Source organism: Anabrus simplex, chromosome 7, assembly GCF_040414725.1.
Source record: "Anabrus simplex isolate iqAnaSimp1 chromosome 7, ASM4041472v1, whole genome shotgun sequence".
NCBI lineage: Eukaryota > Metazoa > Arthropoda > Insecta > Orthoptera > Tettigoniidae > Anabrus > Anabrus simplex.
In genome coordinates this window covers 73649059-73674319 of record NC_090271.1, presented here as the reverse complement: position 1 = coordinate 73674319, position 25261 = coordinate 73649059, and the positions used below count along the sequence as shown (strand labels likewise).

The window sequence follows — 25261 nt, the reverse complement described above, 5'->3', positions numbered from 1 at the left end:
GTAATCATAAAGATTACTTTTCATTTCTACTGTAGCTGCACCAGTCCTGGATGAGTTGCTTTCTTACTTCCCCAGTACTTCCAAAGACATCAGACTTCTCTTACAATATCTTGTACTATTCTGGAAGTTCTTAAAATTATACACAAGTATTCTTTCAAGTGCCCAAGTGCCACAGTGGAGCATCTCAGCTAATGCAATGTTGTACTTTCCCTCAAGAGGTCACGGCTTAGTGATGAGAATTTAAAGAACCAGATATTTTGTAAGTGCTCTGGTTTTTCTTCAAACCGTATACATTTTGTGCCAGCCCCCCCCCCCCCCCACTCTTATATTTCATGCTTTTGATAGACTGAAGAACTATACCGGTAAGTTGTCTTAACAGAGCCCCCTTATTTTGTAAGCAAATGGCAAATTTTGGAATGTTAAAGGTTGCTAACTAAAATAAAAATTATTTTGAAAGTTCCAGAATATCATGTTTAGCCTTACTTAGTGATGATAGCCCTTTACTATCTGTATGCTTTAAAAAAAATGTAATGTATTTTTCCTTGAAAGATTTGGCATCATTCCAGTCCCATGCAGAGAAAAAAATCAGTGATTTCCTTAAGATTGGCAGTCTGTGAAGAAATTGTTATACTTATCATCATCATCATCATCATCATCATCATGACAAGGAGATAGGACAGTATTTTGAAAACTTATATAGTGGTGAAAATTTAAATATCAAACAACAGGAGACCATGGCAAAAGAAAATGGAAAATGGAAATGAAAAATGCCATAAAGAACATGAGTAAAGCAAGGGCAATGCAAGATGAGGTAAATACTGACATGATCAAGGCTAGTGGAATACAGGGATTGCAATGGCTGTTTAGAGTCTTAAACACCATTTGGAAAGAAGAAAAACTACCCAAAGACTGGACTAAAGGAGTCATTGTCCCTCTGTTTAAGAAAGGAGACAGACCGAAACCTAGTAATTACAGGGGCATCACTCTTCTATCTCGTGGACTCAGAAAAATGGAACGTAACATAGAACAGAGATTAAGAACCATAATTGAACCACAGCTTGATAAGGAGCGGTATGATTTTGGAAGGAATAGGGCAACAACAGATTCAATATTTTCTGTAAGGATCATGGAGAAGCACTGGGGAAAAAGGAAAATATGTCATCTTCGTTTTCCTAGATATTGAGAAGGTTTCCAACAGTGTACAGAGACAAAAAGTCTGGGAATGCCTTGAGAATAGATCTATATACCATAATAAAGTCAAAATGCTGTATGAACATCGCCAGAGTTGTTTTCAAAAGCGATGGATATTCGGAGTGGTTTGAGACTAGGCAGGTGTACAACAAGGCAGCACACTGTCACTACTTTTATTCATCACTGTAATGGATGAAATAATGAAAAGAGTTAAGAGACTCAACAACAACTCTGAGTCTAAAGCTCTTGCCTTTGCAGATGATGTGATAAGGGATGATAATGAAGCTGATATACAACAGAACAAAGTTGAATGACTGAATGCTATTTAAGCAATTTGGTCTCAAGATACTCTAAGCAAGTCCAAAACAATAGTGTTGCCTGGTAGTCAACAGAACATCTGCACGCATGTTACTCTAGATGGATCAAAGCTGGAACAAGTACATCAGTTCTGCTATCTTGGCAGACCTGCAGAAATCACTAGAGCAATACAGAATGGAGCAGTTTTATCACTTTGTAAGAAAACTTTTTTGGGAAGCTTCTTTGTACCAGTTACCACATACAGTCTGGAAACCAACAGAAATATCGGTAAACTACAAGCAGTGGAGATGAAGATCTATGATTCAGAAAACAAGGAGGGACAAAATAAGAAACGACGAGATATGCCATCTTGTCCAAGGGAAAGAACCCCTTAGTGAGATCTGTGGCTGAAATGGTTTAGTCCTCTCAAAAGAATGGACCCACAAAGAACAGTTAGTGTGTGGATTGAGAAGGAACTGGAAGGAAAAAGATCAAAAGGTTGGACAAAGAAGAGATGGATTGATCAGATTAGAAATGATCTAGCTGGGCAAGGTCTGGATTTGCAGCAGGTTATGGAAGAAGACTCCTACATGAACAGAAATAAGTGGAGAGTGTTCATTCACTGCTCTTGGGAAACTGGAGCTAGTTCAAGATGATGATGATGATGATCGTCATCTCTGTATCCTTCCAGTGTGTCGGGTAGCATGTTTACGAATTCCTCCATTTTGTTCTATCTTGATATACTTCTCAGGTAACTGTAATTGAGCCCTATTACTTTTTTCTTGTAGTTTCTTCATCAGTGATAATAACTTACAAGTTTAATAGCACTCATGTGTAATGTGTTACAATAGAATATGTACTATGCATAATCTTGTCAGTGTCCACCAGGTATGTAGGATATACTGTAACACGAAAATTTTAAAAATTAAAGACAGTGAGTTAAAATAAAATTTAATTTGTAGTTCAACACTGCCACCTGTTCCCAAGAGCCCTGGGAGAAGTGGTAGGGCGTTATAATGTCCAAGAACTACATGTTAGCCTTACTGAAGGGCTGTGGCGCTATGAGCAGTGGGGATATCCTGTGCATGATGCAGCTCCAGGAGCAGAACTCTGGGCTTGGTTCAAGGATGACAGTCAACAGTAAGTTATAAAATTTTTTTACATTATGTTCAAAATAATGTGAAATGTACAATAGAACCATGTTAATCCTTATTTTGTTTTACCTATATTTTCCTATTCATCATCCTCATCATCATCATTGTCATCATCCATTTCTCTTGTCCAGCTTCTGTAGGATTGGGATGTTTATGACACCTTTTCATCTTCTTCTATCCAACCACCATTGTACCTCCTTCACTATGTTCCAGTCCAGGTTTCTTTTAATTATAGAATTCTTGATCACTTTCAACCACCTTAGTTTGGATCTCCCTATTGCCCTCCCTCCTTTCTGGGTCTCCACTTCAACATCTTTCCCTCTTCCTTCCTCTTAACGTGTCCAAACCATCTAAGTTTATCCCTCTCCATTCTATCGTAAAGCTTTCCCACTTTGATTTCCTTCCTGATGTCCTCATTTCTTGTCTTTCCTATCACACTTCTAAATAATTTCATTTGACTAGCTTGGATTTCATTCTCCTATATTTTTGTCAGAGTCCAGGTCTCCACTGCATATGTCAGTATTTGGCAGTACATCACTTTTTTACACATCATTGGTACATCCTTCCTCCACACGAGGTTTCTCACGTTCTGGTAGAATGCATATCTCTGTTGAGTCCTTTTACTGATTTTCATGTCCAGTCCTGCATCCTTCATCAGTTTGCTTGCCAGATACTTCAAGCCCTCCACAATTTCAAGGTTTTGTCCCTTTATTTTTATAAATTCTTTCTCCTCTACTCAACACTATTGTCTTACTCTTTTTTTATGCTGATTTTCATGCCATGATTTTCAATAATCTAACTCAATGTGTCATGTTGCCCTTGTACTTCCTCTCTGTTTCCTTTCCACACCACAATATCATCTGCAGACATCATTAGCTTCAGCTCCCTGCCAGTCATTTGGTACTGATTTTTCTTATTACACGTTATAATTCTTATATTTTGGTCCGTATTGAATTGTAAATTAAAGTCAAAGAAATATTAATGTTTACTAAATTCCACCTATTCAATACATAAAGAGTAATTTTAATTAAGGATTAAAACTTATGAAGTAAACTGTAGGGACATGTTTTGCCCTTTTCTCAAGGGCATCGTCAGCCTTAATCTCAAACCTGAAAGATAATAAATCAGGATCCTGATTGCTCTTAATTGTAGTTTTTTAATAAGAAAAAATATATAAATTATAAACGTGATGAATGATGATGTAGGTACATGTGTCGAAAAATGAGCGAGAGGGGTGACAGTAGTTAAAATATTCTTATAATAAAGCCTTTATAAAGCCTTACAAACAGTCTTAATTTTTATACTTTTATGAATGTCCTTGTCTAAAAATGTAGTAACAAGTTGCATATTGGTAGTTCTAAAAGAACACAATTATTGCTGCATTGAATTGAATCTTGTTGCAAGATGCCCTGTAAGAAATAAGCTTAGAGGTTAAACAGCCTAATCTTTAGAATAATAATGAAGATTACTCCAAGTAGAGTTAAATAAATTTTGAAGTTGCTAGTTTGTTGTTAATCTTTTGTGATGAGATAAGTCTGCTGCCTTCTTAAATTACGTTGTAGGAGCGAGGAAAAATGCTTGATAATAAGGAGCCGTAATTATAAAGTTCTATAAGAACACAGTTAATTCTGTGTTGAATTGAACTTTGTTAAAAGACGCTTTGTAAAGGTTGAGGGCGTAAGAAATAAATTTGGAGCTTAAAGAGTTTAATCTTTAGAATAATAATGACAAAGAAAAGTATTTTTGATCACTTCAAGTGGGGTAAAAAATAAAATTTATAGTTGCTAGTTTGTTGTTAATCTCATTTGATGAGATTGCAGTCTTCTTAAAGCACGTTGTAAGAGCGAGGAGAGTGCTCGATGGTAAGTAGCTGTATTTAAATTAGTTAGGTGTGACTGCGGCTTCTTATATAGAGAGTTGAAAAGGAAATGTGGTTTAAAGTCTGTAACAACAGGAGGGTTACATATTAAGGAATGAAATTGAAGGAAAGGTGAGCCCAAAGAAAAAACGATGTGTGTAAAATCACTTACCCCTTGTCAGTTGTGACATTAATTGGTTAAAAAAATAAATATTGAATGCAAATTCATTTATCTGTTTGACTCTTATTGTGTTAATCGGTTGCTATGGTAGCGTTGAAATGACTGACACTTGCGCTTTAGAATTTTAAATTCTCTTAGTTTTAATTTAATATCACATTCTTTTAGAGTTTTAAGTTATACTAGAGGACCCATGCTGCTCCGCAGCATTCGTTATGAATAGGTGAAATAACCTGTCGATATGAAATTGCTCCATGTGTTGCCCGGTTACTTTCTCGAATGTTTATTTTTAGGATTTATATTACCTGTTAACTTCATGTCAAGTGAATGTTTGTAGGTTTCTTATTGTGACGTGGTTTGATATATTACAAACTATTTTGTTGTTGTTGAGTTATTGTTGTGTTGTGTGTTTGATGAAAAGTTTTAATTTTGAATTTTTTTTTGTGGAAGTTTGTCGTAGTTGAAGCTGTATGGCATTGTCTGGGAAGTAGCTGGTTCTTCCAAACAATGAATAAAAATAAATGATAATTGTAGCTGCCTCTGTGGATTAGTGGTAGAGTGTCGGCCTCCGGATCTCAAGATAGCGGGTTCAAACCCGGCAGAGGTAGTCGGACTTTTGAAGGCTGGAAAAAAGTCCATTCGTCACTCCTTGGCGTACGATGTCGGCATGTAAAAGATCTCTGGTGTCACATTTGGTGTTTACCCGACAAATTCATTAATTCTCAGCCATAGACGTCCAAGAGAGTTTCGGTTTATTCGGTCTGCCATCTAGTGGGCCTGGAGTAAAACGGAACGTCAAAATTGATGAGCAGACAGCCAGATGGCGTCAAATCGAAATGTCTGCACACGGTAGCTGAGGTCCATACGATGATTATTATTATTATTATTATTATTATTATTATTATTATTATTATTAATGATAATTGTATGTATTTACATGATGCGCTATAGATATGATGTACACGATTCCAGCTATCATTGGGAGTGTCACCAATAAACCTAGTGAACCCAAGAACTGTGGATTCAACACTAAACTTGGTCATTTTAGACATTTTCTTTTTCAACCCTTCTGACTTCCATGTCGATGTAGACTGAACATGGACTTAAATGGTATCCAGAATGTCACAATTCATCATAGCAGTCCCGAAAAGTCTGGATCCAACACTAATATTTTTCAATTATTTTTCTCCAGATAGTAAGTGATATGTATACCAAGTTTGGTTGAGAGCTATGCTGGAACATATATACATCCATAATCTTGGTCGTTTTGAACATTTTCTTCTTCACCACTTTTCACCCCCAATGCTGATGGGGTTTTAAATGATATCCATAGTGTCACTGTTCATCTCAGCTATCCCGAAAAATATGGATTTGACACTTAAAGTTAATGTATCAATCACAGCTGCACATATCTACCTTAGTTCATTTACTGGAATTGCTATTAACAATATGATAAACCTATTAAATATACAAGTGGATATATCTTAATATATAGTAGAACCCCCACGAGAGCACTGCCCATGAACGAAAGCACGGACATTCTTCATCTACATTGGACTCAAACAAGAATATAGACATACGCAAGACGTATAAATCCACTCCAATGAAGTGACCTGAGCCATCATAAAGGATTTTAATATGTGATTTTAACTTGTGTTATGCATTTTAGAGTGATTAATATACCTGTACTTTTTAAAAATTTGCTAATTTACATGAATTTTAGGCCTAAAAACAAACTTGCTTTTAACCATCTAGAATGTACCATATAACCAATTTTTACTCTTAAACATGCCCAATTTGAATGCTTGACATAGTGCTTCCCCACAACTTCTCCATTTGGAAAGGCAATTCAACCAATATTTGACTTATGTAAAGATACCAATGTACAGCTGATGATGACTGTTCAAAAATTCTAAACCGGTCCTGTAAGTTAATCTTATATAAATAAAATTGGTATTGATAAGGTGGAACCTTTTCTTATCTATATTACATGTTAACTATCAATACAGAAAATGAAACTAATTAATCAAGATTGGTACTAATAGGTTTCATGTATGACTCTTTTACATTTTGTTGGTATTTTCTTGTTACACATTATGTCTTTAACTATTTTGTAGAAGTTGCTACCTGTCTGAATTCTGTGGAAAATTTCCTTGTCTATAGAACCAGTATCAGAGATAACACTTACAAGATATTTGAATTGATGGTTCATCTGTAGCTGTTTCCCCTCCATTTCAATTTGTCCCACTGGTTGTCCGTAGTGACTGAATGGGTTGCTATATTTCTAGAAAATAGATCTCAGAGAGTTAGAGTAGGTGAAGCTTTGTCTGACCCTGTAATAGTTGAGAGGGGAGTTCCTCAGGGCAGTGTTATCGGACCTTTATGTTTTCTTACATATATAAATGATATGAGTAAAGGAGTGGAATCAGAGGTAAGGCTTTTTGCGGATGATGTTATTCTCTATAGAGTGATAAATAAGTTACAAGATTGTGAGCAACTGCAACGTGACCTCGAAAATATTGTGAGATGGACAGCAGGCAATGGTATGTTGATAAACGGGGCTAAAAGTCAGATTGTGAGTTTTACAAATAGGGAAAGTCCTCTCAGTTTTAATTACTGCGTTGATGGGGTGAAAGTTCCTTTTGGGGATCATTGTAAGTATCTAGGTGTTAATATAAGGAAAGATCTTCACTGGGGTAATCACATAAATGGGATTGTAAATAAAGGGTACCGATCTCTGCACATGGTTATGAGGGTGTTTAGGGGTTGTAGTAAGGATGTAAAGGAGAGTGCATATAAGTCTCTGGTAAGACCCCAACTAGAGTATGGTTCCAGTGTATGGGACCCTCACCAGGATTATCTGATTCAAGAACTGGAAAAAATCCAAAGAAAAGCAGCTCGATTTGTTCTGGGTGATTTCCGACAAAAGAGTAGCGTTACAAAAATGTTGCAATGTTTGGGTTGGGAAGAATTGAGAGAAAGAAGAAGAGCTGCTCGACTAAGTGGTATGTTCCGAGCTGTCAGCGGAGAGATGGCGTGGAATGACATTAGTAGACGAATAGGTTTGAATGGCGTCTATAAAAGTAGGAAAGATCACAATATGAAGATAAAGTTGGAATTCAAGAGGACAAACTGGGGCAAATATTCATTTATAGGAAGGGGAGTTAGGGATTGGAATAACTTACCAAGGGAGATGTTCAATAAATTTCCAATTTCTTTGAAATCATTTCGGAAAAGGCTAGGAAAGCAACAGATAGGGAATCTGCCACCTGGGCGACTGCCCTAAATGCAGATCAGTATTGATTGATCGATTGATCGATGGCCATAACCTCACTTTTCTCTTGGCTGAAGATGAGTCCATATACTTTAGCAGCTACTGTCCAGGAGTTTATTTGTTCTTGAAGGTCTTCTTTAGAGTCTCCCCACAAGCATATATCGTCAGCGAACAAGATAACTTTCATTTTCTTACCTCCAATGGTTTGGTGAACTTTTCTCTGAATCTTGTTCATCACAGTGATGAAAAGAAGAGAGACAAAACACCACCCTGTCTTAACCCAGATTTTATATCAAATGTTTCAGTCATTCCTACAGGTGTTTTGACTTTACTGCGGATATCTTCATACAAATTCTTGAATTTGTGTATCATGTCATGCTGTATTCCAATTTTCTTCAGTGTTTCCCACACCTTCTCTCTGTTCACAGCATCAAATGCTTTCTTGATATCCAGAAAGGCTAACCACAAATCTCGGTTGTGTTAACTAAGGGACGGTAAAGATTAAATCAGTTGTTGATCTCCCCTTCCTGAATCCATACTGTTCTTCTGAGAGGTTCTCTTCAATAAAGGGTCTGATTTTATGCCCTATAATTCTTTCATAAAGTTTAACAACTTGAGATGTTAAATGATGCCTCTATAGTTGAAACATTTCTTTCTATCTCCTTTCTTGAAAATTATGATGCCTGTTTTCCAATCAACTGGTATGTCCCCTTCTTTCCAGATCTTACAAAAAAGTCTGTAGATCCAATGTTTTCCAGAAATGCCCATAGCCTTGATCATTTCTCCATTAATTTCATCAGCACCAGCTGATTGTCTGGTTTTGATGTATTTCCAGGCATAGTCTACATCACTCCATGTTAAGTCTAACCTGTTGTCAGAGGCAGACTTGTATGTGATAGTACTGTTTTTTTGTGTAGGCTGCATGCAATTCACATTTAGCAATTCATCAAAGTTAGTCCTCCAAGTCTCTTTGATCTTATCATCTTCAGTGATCAGATTTTCATTATCATCTCTTAGGTATTTGGAGTGTTCTTTATCTCTTTTTCTATTTTTCATCACTCCACTTGTTCAACCACTTCTCTCGTTCTTCTGTAACAACTTGTTTTGCTTGTTTTTTAGCAACCCTGTATAGTTCCTTATTATGGTCAGTCTGGTCCTTGAAATATTTTCTAAACATGTTGTTCTTGTTCAGGACAGTTCTTGTTCGGTCATTCCACCCTGAAGTTTCCTTCCATCTTCTAGTGCCACTGGTTCATCCACATATCTTCTCAGTTATCATTACTAGATTTTCTTTCAGATCCTTCCATTCCTCAACTGTTCTTTCATCTGTCTTTGGTAGTACTGTTTTGATGTTTTATTGGAACTCTATTATTCTATCATTGTCCCTCAGCTTCCATGTCTTGAGTTCCTTTACCTGTGTGGTTCTTACTTCTTTTAACTTGTTAAACTTGAAGTATCCAATGAGGAGTCTTATGATCACTTTACAGGGAGACACTAGGAATCACTTTTACGTCTTACAGTCTATTTTGTAGTTTTTTCTCAATCCAAAAAATAGTCTATAAGAGATTCACTTTTTCCATCCCATCCATATCTTGTGACCTTCAGGCTTTTTTTGCTTTTGATACCATGAGTTCCCTATTACAAGGTTGTTCCTCAGACAGAGATCAAGGAGTCTAGTTCCTTCTGGGTTTCGTGGGCCCCATCCATGTGCTTCTAGAATACTTTCATATCCATCTCTCACAGTCTCTACTTGAGCATTCATACCCCTTATGATAATTGTTCCATCTCCTCTTATTCTTTCCTCATTGTCTTCTTCAAAATATTCTTTTTCTTTATCTTCACAACCAGTCTGTGGTGCATAACACTGAATGATGATGATGATCTGGGAAGAATCCAATTTTAGCATTATGTGAAGAATCTGATCAGAAACATATTTTACTTCTACTACATGATCTTTCATTTGATGATCCATAACAACACCAACTCCATTTTTTGTTTGATTTCCACCTGACCAGAGTAAATGATAACTCTCTCTGAGTTCCTTTGATCCTTTTCTCTTCCACTTGGTTTCACTGAGTCCCAGGATGTTTATATTCCTTGTTTTCATACCAGGCCTTAATTAAGGCCATGGTCACTTCCTTCCCACTCCTAGCCCTTTCCTGTCCCATTGTACCATAAGACCTATCTGTGTCAGCGTGACGTAAAGCAACTTGTACAAAAAAATAAAAAAATTGATGCGTGCATAATAATGTGGTAATATTTAATGTGATAAATTTTGATCAGATCACATAGACCGGACCAGATACCAAGAATATCCAGTGTCTTTCAAAGTTTAAATATATATCCTTGATCTCTTTTTCTTTTTATGAACTTGTCACTAGCCAGATGTAACAAAACTCGTTGGTCTTGTTACTAGGCGGACCTAGGCAATCCAGACCAGTGGTTTAGTCACTAGTTGGATGTATCTCATATTCTGTCATGTTCTTGTCATTAGCCATATTCTTCTTACGCCATGCTCCCTTTCACAAACCAGTTATTAAAGTTTCACCCAATCTAGTCGCCCCTTTATTTGCTATGCTTGATCTACGTTCTCAGCTTTAAAATTTCTCAGCTCCACACTCATCATGATCTTTACTTTCCCATAACAGAGCATTATGTTAATACTTTCACAGTCTTTCTTCATTATGATGATATGCGGACTGTCCTCTTTAAAAGTCTCAGGAGAAAAAATCTGAGGCTTGGGCATCAGTTTAACCCATATATACGTTATTGAACGCTGTGCCTCGTCCGCCAAACCCATATATATACGTTTTGGTGCATTGTGTATTTCACCGATCTCGTATATGAAAGGGATATAGTGTCATGCTTTGAGATTCCATGGAAATGCTCAAAGAAGTTCTGTATGGCAGATATACCACTCCATTTCATGCGTTTTGAAAGCGATCTGTAGTTATTTCAGCTTCGTTATATCCGAAAGGACGGGGCAGTTAGAAATGTATTATTTCCCAGCAAAGTTATAAAAACCTTAATCTCATGGAATGGCTCTTACAGTGGTACAGGTAACTCCTCAGCTTCTCCTCTTGCTCTTCTTCCTCCTCTGATTCACTGCTTCCATGATGAATGACTAGTTCCTCCACTTCAGGTTGCCTAGTTATACTTCCTCTTAAAACAATAATCACCACCACCATCACCTCTCTCTTCATTATTGTAGAACTTAACAATCTTCTTCTCAGTGTGTTTCACTTAATTTCTCCACATCTCTGCTGTCACCTGTAGGATATATTGAAGTATCACAACCTGATAAGTATATGATAAACTCCACTTGCCTATGTCCAATAAATAACATTTCCACATGGCCTACCTGATTAAGAGATTCTCCACACAGCTCTAGCTCGGTCCAATCCATGGCCAGGTCTTGAAGCCACTGTTTTGATATAATACTGCTTCGCCACAGACCATACTAATTTGATGGCATTGAAAAATGAGTGGTATGGAGGAAGTCGTAGGACAGTACGGCCTTCATTGTGCAGCATTTTGTCAACAATGTACCTTTGTTTTAAAAAAACAGAGAAATATTGTTATGCATACATGCAAGTAAACAACATTACCTAAATTTATGTTTAGATGCTTCTGTACCTTTATAAGTGACTTCGATTCCTATGACACAACCTTTGCAGCTCATCTTTTGTTGTATTTTCTGGTAGAGACACCCCATTCTGCCTCAACCATGACTATAAATTAAAGGAAACCGGGCGAGTTGGCCGTGCGCGTAGAGGCGCGCGGCTGTGAGCTTGCATCCGGGAGATAGTAGGTTCGAATCCCACTATCGGCAGCCCTGAAAGTGGTTTTCCGTGGTTTCCCATTTTCACACCAGGCAAATGCTGGGGCTGTACCTTAATTAAGGCCATGGCTGCTTCCTTCCAACTCCTAGGCATTTCCTATCCCATCGTCGCCATAAGACCTATCTGTGTCGGTGCGACGTAAAGCCCCTAGCAAAAAAAAAAAAAAAAATTAAAGGAAAAATAAAAATTAAATTCTGTAACATCATTAATTATCATTCAGTAGGAGAAAATATTCAGTGTAGTATAATTACCACTAATTGATCCTTCCTCCATTTTGTTGGTTGATGCTCCACAAGCTTACAGTGATATGCTGCATTATCCATTACAATAATACAAGGTCCTATATTTCTTAATCTTATGATTGTGTTTCCACCCACACCTGAAATTTCTCACTGTTCATACCATCAGAAGAACCAGTCGCAAAAAGACGAAGGGAAGTGAGAAGCACGCGAACACAATGGAAATAAGATATTGCTCCTGTGAACAGGCCGGATTTTTCTTCCCCTATCAAAATTTTGTGAATGTTTGGCAAATGATTTGGTGAATAGTGTTGCTACTGAAATTACTGAAGAATCACGAGCATCATCCCGGGAAGGCTAGTAGGTAGAGATTATTTTCCACACAGAATAATATTGCAGTGGGTGTGAAGAAGGAAGGACACTCGCAGCGTACATTCAAGGTTTGCTACAACGAGTCCAAACACAACACCGTCAGTGCTGTGAAGAAAATGACGACCGTATATTGCCGTAAATATGATGTAGGAGAATGTTTTGAGTCTTACCATACCAAAGCTAGGTACTGGGAATAACAACATGAAATTCTGTTGTTCAGTGACGGAAAACTATCGAACTTTTCTGAGTGAATTAGAAATTCAAGTACATGAACAACAAGGATAACAGAATGTACCAATATTGTAGCCTGATATTATTTCCAATGCTGAAGGTACGCATTTTTGAATTGATTTCATGTAATAGTCCACTTTATCTAGAATATGTATATAAATTTGTTTGTTTATACTGCAAAAACTGACAAAACTGTGATTTATTCTGACAGTTTAAATCACGCCGGCACAGGGTAGGGACGCTATCTTGACTCGCTGGGCTCATAGTGTTAACCCCTTGGGTCTATATTAGTATATTATTTAACAAAATTTACAAAATTAACAGTACTCAATTCTAATTTTCATAATATCATTGTCCACATGTACACAAATTTGCTGGTTAAATAAAGATTAAAGTACATAAAGAATAGAATAATTTGCACAATTTAACACAAAACCTTGACTTGAATACACTGTTAGTCTTCCAAACAGTCATGACACAGAACATTTATGTGTTTGAGGCACAAATACTTATGACTCTGCAGAAGTATCTTGTTTTTCGGTTTTCTTTATACTTGCACACTCTGCATCTTCTGGCTTCTTTAGGAGGTTCAGCATTCACTAAATTTTACACTATTGTGATTCTTCCACCGTTTTAGTGATTAAATTTTGATACGGAAAATGAAGCTGATTACTTGCAAGGTTCAGCATTCTCCGCAAGTTTTCTCTGACGCCGTAAATTTCCTTCATTCTTTCCCTGGTAAGCCTAGGAATATAGTTAACTCAGATGCCCTTCGAATAGCATGTTTCTTCATCAGGCCAGTTGCCACCTCAGCCAACAATTTTCTGCAGAGTATAGTGACATTGGGGCAGTTGTGACTAAATATCACCTGAGTATTTATGCCAGAAATGTTCAGTAAACCATAGAAAATAACCATTGGTCATTGAGCAGTGTTCCTATAGCATTCATAATTAGCCCTCAACTGGTCAACTATGTCAACACCAATCTTAGTGCTATTATATTTAACAATCATTTCGGCTTTCTAACTTCTTTAGTTTCATCACTGTCAGTTGGCCTAAAGTAGGTTTCCCTTTTGTACTTTCCTTGAGCTGTTAGCATTATATGTTGATTGGTAGAATTGACTATAGCTTCAATCATTGAAGCATCAATATATTTCTCCTAGATTTCTAGCGGCTCTTTGATTTCTATGACCGTTACCCTAGCTCCTGGTAATTGTGTAACAGTATTTTTTGACCTTGTTCGTATAGCTTTTGATGGACAATGCATTTTCCACTTGGTCATATCTTTTCCAAAGTAATATAGGGAGTCATTACCAAAATAAAACAGCTGTTCATTATTAGGATCCAGTTCCTGTTCACTGTCGGAATTTTCCGCGCACACTTCAACATAGTTCAACTCTTCATTGTCATTGTTGTTAGCTTCAACTTCCCAGTTGTTGCTGTGATTATCAAACTCGGCTTTGAGGAGTATCCTAATATGGGCCTGTTCTGGTTCAAAACTCATTTTCCTAAACGTAGAAACAGAAAAGCACTTAATTATTTTGTCAGGTTGATATATAAATAAAACAAATTATTGCACCATTCTTGTCAAACAGTTAAGGCTAGATGAGCTGTGTGGCTTATAGAGAGCTTAAAATATGTGCACACACCTAAATTAACTATTAAGTGTGAAGAAGACTGTTCTTACTTTACGACTGCAATGTTCCTGTAAACAAGATTGGTGACTACGGTCTGCAAGACCATGCATTTGGTTAATGACTGCAGTGTTAGAGACCGGAAAGTATTCTATACAAATGTGCAGTTAGTGCAAGTACAGTACGCAAAACTTTTAGTGATACCTGGTTTTACTGGGGTAAGGAGGGAGCTCTCCTGGTTCCGGTAATACTTCCAACTGAATGGAAATGAAACTGAATTGAATTGAAAGTGCAATCAATCTATATGAATTTTCTAAACCTTTATTATCTTAAGCCAACAACTGTGTCACACACACATATAACATTATATAACATTTCTCGATGTGAATCTTGTTCTTAGCATGAATTCTACATTTTGGCTTTGCTGTGTAAACAGTACTAGTACGTAATGTGTACGCCAGATGTCTCACGGCAATGCATAATCGATTCATAGTTTGTGTTTCAAAGGTTGCCAATACAAATCTCGAAGATAACCGAGGTCTGCCGATTCAGCACTAGGGAGCCCAGGTATCACTAAAAGTTTTGCTTACTGTACTAGTGATGTGGCGGGTGTATTCAAGATTACAAAACATGAAGCTTCCTAGCTGCACAGCGCTCTCTCTCTCTCTCTCTCTCTCTCTAGCGGCGGGGGAAATTGGATTCAGTTGTTTTAATCAACGGTCTCGTGTGTCACTAATGGAGGGTTAATATGTGAATCCATTTGTGGATTTGTTAGCACTATTCTTCTAATGAAGAGAAGATTGCAGATATTTTTGTGAGGTGACTTGTTTGGAAAGAAGTAGGCCTACTTCGTTTACAATGGAACTGTTTTATCTCCACAGAGTGGACGTATTATGGAAAGAGCTGACAAGTGCTCTCTCAGGTCTGCTGTGTGCCTCTCTCAACTTCATAGACGCATCCAACAGTTTAAGTCCTGAATTCAGCTTCCGACCCTCTGGTGTGGTAGGTGAAACTCCCATCAACTCGTCTTTTCTTCGTTATGCTGCTCTGCCAAGAGAGATAGTTTGTACAGAGAACCTCACCCCATGGAAGAAACTGCTGCCTTGTGATTCCAGAGTAGGTATAACTCTGTGAGTTGTTAGTAGTCAAGTAGTCAGTTGGTTTATAATTAGTAATGTAGTCAAAGTCAGTTTACAGTTAGACACCCAGTAAAAGAGGGAGCTATGACACAGAAACATGGTACTGAGAAATATTGAGTTTTCCAAACTGTTTCTTTAATTTTGTGTTTGCCTAATAAATAAAATATGACGGTTGGAACTTAAATAGTGGCAGCTATTTATTTGCAACAGATACAAAAGAGTTACATGTTAGCAGCCTTTACTGTCCTTCAGTGTAGTCACCAGCGTTGTGTATAACCTGTTGCCAGCGATGTGGAAGTCGTAGTATACCTTTAGCAGAGCCTGTTCTGTTGATGGTGTGAATGGAGCGGTCTACTGCCTGTTGAATCTCTGCAACAGTTCTGAAGCGAATCCGGTTTCTTGGGCGAGCTCACGAATCGCCTGGTTTCAATCACTGTCCAGTAACGCGGCAAGAGCATGCACTTCTTCTTCACTGACGCTCGTAGGACGACCTGCCCGATGAATGTCCGCCACAGTTTGCCGACCATCGTTGAAGGCTTTTACCCAATGTGCCACTGTTCTGTAAGGCAATGCAGATTCCCGCAAGCCTCTTGAAGATCTTGATGACACTGTCGTGCTGTACGACCTATGGCACATTCAGTCTTGATCCAACTCTGTTGTTCCTGTTTGGAAAAAATAGTGACGTTACATTAGACCGCTAGCTCACAAGTGACTGTGTTTTTCTTGCTTGTGCGCACGCAGGTGATGTGGGAAGGGCAAGTCCATTTGCTCTGAGGTAAGGTAGGTATGTAACCAACGTGTGCTATCAGCGACAATATTAGATTCCGTTGCATTGCGTCTCCACAGCAGTGTTGCCACTATTTAAGTTCCAACCCTCGTATGAATTTTAAGTTGCAGGAACTTTTAACTGTAGGGAGAGGTTTTTAAAATCACGCATAGCCTTTTATTGGTTCACAAACCACGAGTGGTTCGTGACCTTCCTGTTGACTACAAGAGATGGCACTGCAGGAGGTCAGTGTTCATTCATATGTCACTCTTTCATATAATGCAAATGTAAAAGAAATGTAATACAAAGTTACAGTCAAGCCGCTGGCTGTCGGGGCCCTGACGTATCTCAGACAGTGTTGCTGATTTTGAACCATACGATATAAACACACACACCTAAAATATTTCACAGATACGTAGATCAGATTCTGTGTTAATGCGACGCAAATGCGTACGGAAATGTGCGAAAGTTACCTCTAATATATTGAAAACCAACACTGGTGTAATCATAACGTTTTAAAATTAACTGCACTCCAAGAACAGCGTAAATATAATAACAAAACATTCCAGTCGAAGTTAAGCACATTCCAAAAACAGCATATAATAAATAGGTAATAATAACAAAACATTCCAGTCAAAATTAAGCACACTGAGAGAATAGAATAACCATAACTTAAAAATAGTAGACTATAGACGTAATATAAAATTAAAATAAGTCAGAATAAAAAATTAAACCCTGAAAATAGTATTAACGTGGCAATAAAAACTTCACTGTTACAATAAAACTTCAACATGCTCATAGAATAGTAGTGCCAAAATAATAAAATAATGCAATGAAACAAATTATGTACTCACAGGGACTAATCCAAACAAAATACACCACACTCTACGAAAATATCGGTGTCTTCGTCCTTGTCACTAATGTCACTGGAGTCACTGCTATCATTACCCAGGGAAATTATTTCTTCCACTCGACATTCAACAATTCCATCGGCTTCTTTTGCCTTATATAGATCTTCCCAGGTGTGACTGACAACACTTTTCCACTTATCTGCTGTAAGAAGTTTGATTGCCTCGTGCAGTAAGCTTTCAACATCAGTGAGACGGAAAGATTTGTTATTTTCGGCAACATATCCTTTAACTTGTGCCCAGATTAACTCAATGGGATTGAAGTGGCAGTGGTAAGGAGGAAGCCTACTTACCCTATGACCCTGAGCTGTAGCGATGGAGTCCACTTCGTAGGTGCAAAATCTAGGCTTATGGAGTTTTACACTTTGTAGCAGCTCCGCCTTTGTCATTTCTGCAGATAACTCCGGTGCATTATTTCCCACCAACCACTGAAGAATGATATCTTTTCTGTCGTTCATTGTTGGTGCTTTGTTTAGTTGCACAGAGTGATAGGGGACATTGTCCATAACAATTATGGAATTGGGTCTTATGTTTGGTAGCAAAAAATTTTTAAACCACGTTGTGAAAGTAATCCCATTCATTTCTTCGTGATAATCATGAGTGCTCTTTGATCTGAAAAGAAGCATAGCTCACGGAACAAATCCATTAATGCCACCTGCATGAAGCAAAATAAGCCTACTTCCCTTCCCAATAGGTGCTTTGAAAGTCCCTGCTACAGTTTCATCTGTCCAGGCCACCATTTTAAAATGTCTGACATTTACCCACGTTTCATCTAACCACACCACTCTACAGTATCAGGACTGGACTTCAGAATTTCCCTCAAAAATCTACCTTGCCATGCTACAATTTCACTTCTCTCCATCGCAGCTTTTCTCCCTGAAAATTTCTTCCAACGAAAGCCAAGTTCTCTCAGTATTTTACTTAAACTGGTCTTTCCTCCACTGAATAAGCGAGATTCTTTCAAAGAGTCAAGTAGTTTATCTTGCGTGGGGAAATTCCCTCCTTGTGTAATAACTATAAATATGTTGCCTTATTGCATCCTTTTGAAATGCATCTATCAGGCGAGTTGCCATGCGGTTAGAGGTGCGCAGCTGTGAGCTTGCATCCGGGAGATAGTGGGTTCGAATCCCACTGTCGGCAGCCCTGAAGATGGTTTTCCGTGGTTTCCCATTTTCACACCAGGCAAATGCTGGGGCTGTACCTTAATTAAGGCCACGGCTGCTTGCTTCCCACTCCTAGGCCTTTTCTATCCCTTTGTCACCATAAGACCTATCTGTGTCGGGGCGACGTAAAGCAACTAGCAAAAAAAAAAAAAAAAAAAAAAATCTGCCAGACAACAAAAATCATCAGTAAGTGCTGGAAGCTACATAAGATCCACTTCTTAAAGCCAAATTTGCCGCATTCAAAAGTGTCGTTGGTAAATGTAAACCATTCTTGAGGAAGTTTCAAAGTTACAAGACTTTAGTACCTTTTTATTCATGTCACTCATTGCAGTTGACAACGTTCATACTGGATATGGTGCAAAGATGTTCTTAAGAGATGAGTGTACTGATCAAGAGAAGTTGGTTTTTAAAAAACCAGTTTCAAAAACTTTTAGAGAGCATGATACAAAAACAGAAAACAGCCCATTGACTTCATATCTTGCATGAGGGTTAACTTGTTTTGATCCAAAACTAATTTTCCTCCTGTTAAATGTTGGTTTGAAAGAGGTGATATTGTCCTTGAAGAATTGCATGTTGCTGAGAGAGAGTGGCAAGGAGATTGCTGAGAGGTCCAAAAATCGGTATGCCCTACTCTGATAAATAAAGCTCATTCTGATGGATAGAAGAAGATATTCAGTCATTTTATATCCAGTAACATGGACACTGTTGTAGTTTACACGCTTATTGGGAAGAACAAGAGATTTTTTTTATTTTTTTTTTTGCTAGTTGTTTTACGTCGCACCGACGCAGATAGGTCTTATGGCGACGATGGGACAGGAAAGGGCTAGGAGTGAGAAGGAAGCGGCCGTGGCCCTAATTAGGGTACAGCCCCAGCATTTGCCTGGTGTGAAAATGGGAAACCATTTTCAGGGCTGCCGATAGTGGGGTTTGAACCTACTATCTCCCGAATACTGGATACTGTCCGCACTTAAGCGACTGCAGCTATCGAGCTCGGTAACAAGAGATTTGTAGTTTACACACTTATTGGGAAGAACAAGAGATTTGTGGTTTGTCATGAAACGTCGTTTCATTCTATCAAATGGAAATGCTTCTATTGAAAGTGGCTTTTCTGTGAATAAAAACCTCACTGTTGAAAACCTAACAGAGGAATCATCAGTACTGGAGCCTAAAAGCAAAAGGCACTCTAGCAAATTTTACAGGAGAGCCAAAATAAAATGTGAGGTTGGAAACATCTTGGTATATAGCTAATTTTTTTCCCTGTTGTTCCTAAGGATAATATGAGAAAATATAAAAGGAATTAGGGCCGTATGTTTATTTTTTAAGTAGTTACAGGTTATAATTGTTTGGAGATTGCTGGTTTTGCCACCAAAAGTTGGATTTTGCTGTTTTTGCTACTTAAATTGTTTTTATTTTTAAGACACCAACCCTGTTTACCTTAAAAAAATTAGAAACATTTTAGGCTAGATTGTATGTTCAAGCACACAAGTATGAAGGATTGATTATAGTATTGATAGTATAGTATAGATTATAGTAGATTGTGTTAGCATTGCCATATAAAATAAGGAATTATGGAAATAAGAAGCTATACATTGAATATTTTAAAGCATTAAATTTAATGTTACATCATAAAAATACACTCAAATGTTGAGGAAAATTTCTATACAAAGCTCTCTGAAACAAAGGTAATTAAAACAAATTTAAGAACACTTAAATTTTTTTTAAACTACAAAGTTGTCATGGTAAGCTCCTGTTTTTGAAACAGTTCTGTCCTACACTATTGTTTCTGGTGATTCTTCTGTTGGCTCACATTCGGGTTCTAGTTCCTCTCGAAGGTCTTCTTGGCCATCACACTTTGCAAAAAGATCTTTATAAAAGCCTGAGACTGAGTTTTCTACCCAATTTGGGCCAAAGTGTATCTCAAGCAGCCTTTCCCCGTCTGTGAAATTTTTACTCCTTTTACCAGGCCTGGCAATCCTGACAGATTTAACGGAGGGTTGAAGTCTGAGATTGTAAATTTATCTTCTGTGACACATTTGAACACTTCATGGTAGTAAAACTGTTCTCCTTTGATTACCACCTGTTGTTTGTCTAACTTTGATCTTCGAAGAAAAACTTTTTTGTCGGTGCAAATTTGAAATGCCATAGCTTTATCGATTTGAAAACCCTGTAGACCTCACTCCACCAATCTCGAACACAACAATCAACCCCCACTTTTACTACAGTTGCGAACTGTGATATAACGTCCACATATTGTTCAAGTTTCTCCATTTCCTGCATGGATTTGAACTGCTTTTCATAGTGCCCAAAAACCTAGTCTGGTGGCATGGATGAATGTCCACATATCGGAAATATTATTTCAACGTCTTTCAGATTTGATGGGGCATCCAAAAGCCATCTGGAACACATTGCAAGAATGATCTGGATTTTATTTTGGCCCCCACATCCATCTGCAAACAGCCTCAGTTTGGTTTTGCCGGTAAAATCTGTGTTTTTCAAAAAGTGGTGGAGACATGATGCAGTTTCACTCGAGCCTTTCTTGTGAATATTTTCATTCCAGAAATAGCATGTGCAGTTATCTTCTGTTAGCTGATCTGTAGAGGTACCTTTTATAAACATGAGGTTGTAGAGATAAAGCTGCTGTCTATAGTAAACTTCCTGGTCTGGCAATTTAGGAAGTGGTGAGTTTTTCTGACAGTCAAACGAGACATTCATAACTGTAGGGTCATCTGCTTTTAAATCATCATAAAAAGCCTTAGCCCTTATTTTGTGTATTGCTCTTGCTTGTTTCTTCTCTGGGTCCTTTTCCTATTTCATTCTTTAAGTTCTAAGCATGTGGAACACATATCCAGTCTTGAACTGCCAAAGCCAATGTTAAAGTTACGATTGAAGACAAATCTAAAGTAACTCACTTTTATCATTAAATTTTCCTCAGCACTGTCATTATACATTTTGTGTAATTTTGCTATACTGAGTTCTCCTGGTAAGTACTTACGGCCACTCTTTGATCAACATTAGTGTGCATCACTGCACGTCAAAGAGGATATAAATTCAATTACTGACTGCTTTTTTTTTTTTGTTGAGTGTATTGATAAACGATCTGCCCTTCTAGTTTCTTCTGGGAGAGATCCACTCTTCTGAAAATTCTTTGTGACCAATTCAACTCATGATCTTGTTATTTGAAGTATACCTAAAAAGGCCTTTTGACATACAGGAACCATTTTATTTTCTTCATTTTTCCTTACAAAGAATTTTGTTTGAGAAACTTTTGGATTTTTTGTACCTGTTTTGGGCCTTGTTCCTTGTACTTCCTTGGTTTCAGTGTATTTCTAAAGAAAATGATTTTGGGATTGTCTGTCTTTGTTCTTATAAAAGAGATTATGAAACTCTAAACACTGTTTGGTAGTCAACACGTGACGCAAGTGTGATAAACAGATAGATAGATAGATAGATAATGCCTTTATTGGTGGCGAAGTTAGGGCTCAAGGACTTCTACTTTATTACAGAAATGACCTGAAATGTAAGACAATTTCCACTTCTGACCCACGACTTACACTGCGACCGGAATTTATGTTTGTAGAATTAGACTGCCATAAAAAGATATTGATAGGGATTGTATACAAGCCGCCTAAAATAAGACAGACTGATGATTTTGAAGAGGCATTAGCAAATCTTATCTCGGGATACAATGACATTATAATCATGGGCGACTTTAACACTGACCTTTTGAAGCAGACTAGTGACGCGAACAATCTACTGAATTTATTTATCGCTACAAACATGACAATTTTACCCCTCAACGCTACTAATCATGTTCATTACTCTGACCGCACAAGACATACCGTAATTGATCTTCTTGTGACAAATCAACCTCAAAAAGTAATTAAGCATGGACAGATCCCTGCTCCTGGCATCTCTTCACATGACCTACTGTACGTGTGTTATTCTACTCAAATACCTAAGTACAAACCACGCTACATTACAATACGGGACTTACGACATATGGACCGGAATAAACTACGCTACGATGCATATAACTTGCCTTGGGATAGTATACGTAATTTTCAGAACATTAACTCTAAAGTAAACAAATTCAATTCACTGGTACTGGAAATATTTGACAAGCACGCACCAAAGAAACAGGTAAGAATCACCCGCCATTCTTCCGCTTGGCTAACGGCCGAGATAAGATCTGCTATGGCCAGTCGTGACAAACTGTACAGACAATACAGACAGACGCATGACACAGATGATTTCCAGCGATACAAGATTCTGAGAAACAGAACCAAGCAGTTAATTAGGAATGCTAAATATAAATACTTTCAGGAACTGATGAACAATAACAACCTGAGACAAAAATGGAATAAATTACGCACGTTAGGTATAGGTAAAGCCATAGAGCAACATGTGCAAAGCATATCGCTAGATGTTTTAAATGATCATTTCACCTCCTTCCCAGAAAATTCACTACCCTTGTTACAAGAGCAGCCTGTGTATGAGCAATTCTCTTTTAGAAATGTCAGCTTGAATGAAGTTAAACGTGTGATATACGCTATAACATCTAATGCCACAGGTAATGATGACATTCCTATATCGCTTATTAAGGATATCTTAGGAGCTGTTCTGCCAATACTAACTCATATATTTAACTACTGCCTGACAAACGGAGTTTTCCCAGATGTTTGGAAAGATGCACTAATTAAACCCATCCCGAAGAGCTCCAAGTTGGATTCTCCTTCAGATTATCGTCCAGTATCCATTCTACCACCCTTATCCAAGGTGCTTGAACGTCTAGTTCATACACAAGTTACTGAATACCTTACCAAGCATTCCCTCTTTAATCCCTTTCAATCCGGCTTCAGGAAAGGACATAGCACTGCGACAGCTTTACTACAAGTGACAGATGATATCAGACGTGCAATGGACCAACGGGACGTGACTGTATTGACATTATTAGATCTCAGTAGTGCCTTCGACACTGTTAATCCTCAGTTACTACTGCAGAAACTTCGAGAGCTAAATTTTAACAGTGTATCACTTTGTTTCTTTTTATCTTATCTTGAAAATCGCCGGCAACGTGTAACAGTTGGAAATTTGAGTTCAGGATGGCAAAGGAAGACCCTCAACGTCCCTCAGGGGTCGGTTCTCGGACCACTGCTATTTATCATCCAAATTAATGATATATCAAAAGCTCTTAAATTCTGCAAATTGCAAGTGTACGTGGATGATATACAGATTTACTATCATTCAAAACCGAGTGATATTGATACTGCAATTACTAAAATAAATTCTGACCTTCAACATCTTAGTGACTATGCAAATAAAAACAGTTTATTAATGAATCCATATAAGACTCAAGTTATTATTATCGGTACCAGTAAATACCTTTATTCCCTCAAGCAACAGAACATCCCCCCCAATAATTTTAAACAATAAAATCATACCCTACTCTACTTCAGTGACCAACTTAGGAATTATCATGACTGAAACTCTAAACTGGACTCAACAGGTGATAAGCACATGCAATAAAGTACATAAAAGCTTATATCCCCTGAAACGGTTCGCTAATATATTCTCTGTTCGACTTAAAGTACAAATAATTCGCTCTCTTATACTACCTATATTTGACTACTGTGACACTGTGTTGACTGGAATAACCTGGGACAGTAACAAGAAACTGGGCCGGAGCCTCTGAACAGCTGCATAAGATATATCTTTAATCTGCGATATGATGCTCATGTATCACCTTATTATAAGGAACTGTCGTGGCTTCGAGTGCACCAGTGCCGTGAACTTCACATGCTATCGCTTCTGCACAAAGTTCTTTCCACTAATACTCCCGACTATCTGTCTTCATCTTTTTCTTACCTCTCGTCCTTCACCGAGCTTGATAGCTGCAGTCGCTTAAGTGCGGCCAGTATCCAGTATTCGGGAGATAGTAGGTTCGAACCCCACTCTCGGCAGGCCTGAAAATGGTTTTCCGTGGTTTCCCATTTTCACACCAGGCACATGCTGGGGCTGTACCTTAATTAAGGCCACGGCCGTTTCCTTCCCACTCCCAGCCCTTCCCTGTCCCATCGTCGCCATAAGACCTATCTGTGTCGGCGCGACGTAAAGCAACTAGCAACCTCTCGTCCTATCATGAACACAATACCAGATCTGGTTCCTCTCTTGCCATACCTATAAACCGCACTGCTGTGTACAACCGCTCCTTCATAATCTCTGTGTCTAGGTCATGGAATTCGCTACCTGCGAACATTAGAGAAAATCCTTCTCATCGCAAGTTTAAAGTGGCTTGCCGGGAGAATTTGCTGGGTAGATCCCGCTGACTTGCTGGATAATTGTTGAGTGAATGAAGGAATGAATGGGATGAATGAATGGATTACTGCAGTTACATAATTTAAGTGTACGTTATTTTGTGTATTTTAAAATTAAGGATTCTTTCATTATTATTATTATTATTATTATTATTATTATTATTATTATTATTATTATTATTATTATTATTGCTATTAGTATTATTTGTTTTATTTGTATTCGAAATATAAGTTATGTATATGTATACTCATCTAGTGGTTAACTTGAAAACAATATTCTCTCGCCCATGATGCAAGAATGAGCTCTTATTATTATTATTATTATTATTATTATTATTATTATTATTATTATTATTATTATTATTATTATTATTATTATTATTTTATTATTATTACTTGTATGTATGTCTATGAAGTGATGTGCATTAATTTAGTATTATTATTATTATTTACGTAGTTGAATGATCGTATTGTGTGTGAGGTTATGTCATGAAACGTGCTGTACATAGACATTAATATCAGTTCAATTAATGTAAGAACTTGTATATAATTCATTTTTACCTGTATATATAATTTATAATCCATAATTGTGAAACACACTGTAACTTCCAGAATGGTAATAGGCATTAGAATGATTGAGAATAATCTGTACAGTATGTCTATATATTGGGCACTCTAGAATTTTCACGAAGGTAGTTTTTT

The 25261-nt window shown here is 37.6% G+C and overlaps 1 protein-coding gene across 1 annotated transcript in view; it reads left to right on the top strand.

Annotated features, from left to right (window-relative positions):
• PIG-T (phosphatidylinositol glycan anchor biosynthesis class T) overlaps positions 1-25261 on the top strand; it is a 260582-nt gene that overhangs the window by 42337 nt on the left and 192984 nt on the right. The window contains exons 2-3 of the mRNA XM_067151175.2: positions 2451-2628; positions 15151-15385. Coding sequence (XP_067007276.2) covers positions 2451-2628; positions 15151-15385 — 413 coding nt within the window. The remainder of the gene's footprint in view (positions 1-2450; positions 2629-15150; positions 15386-25261) is intronic.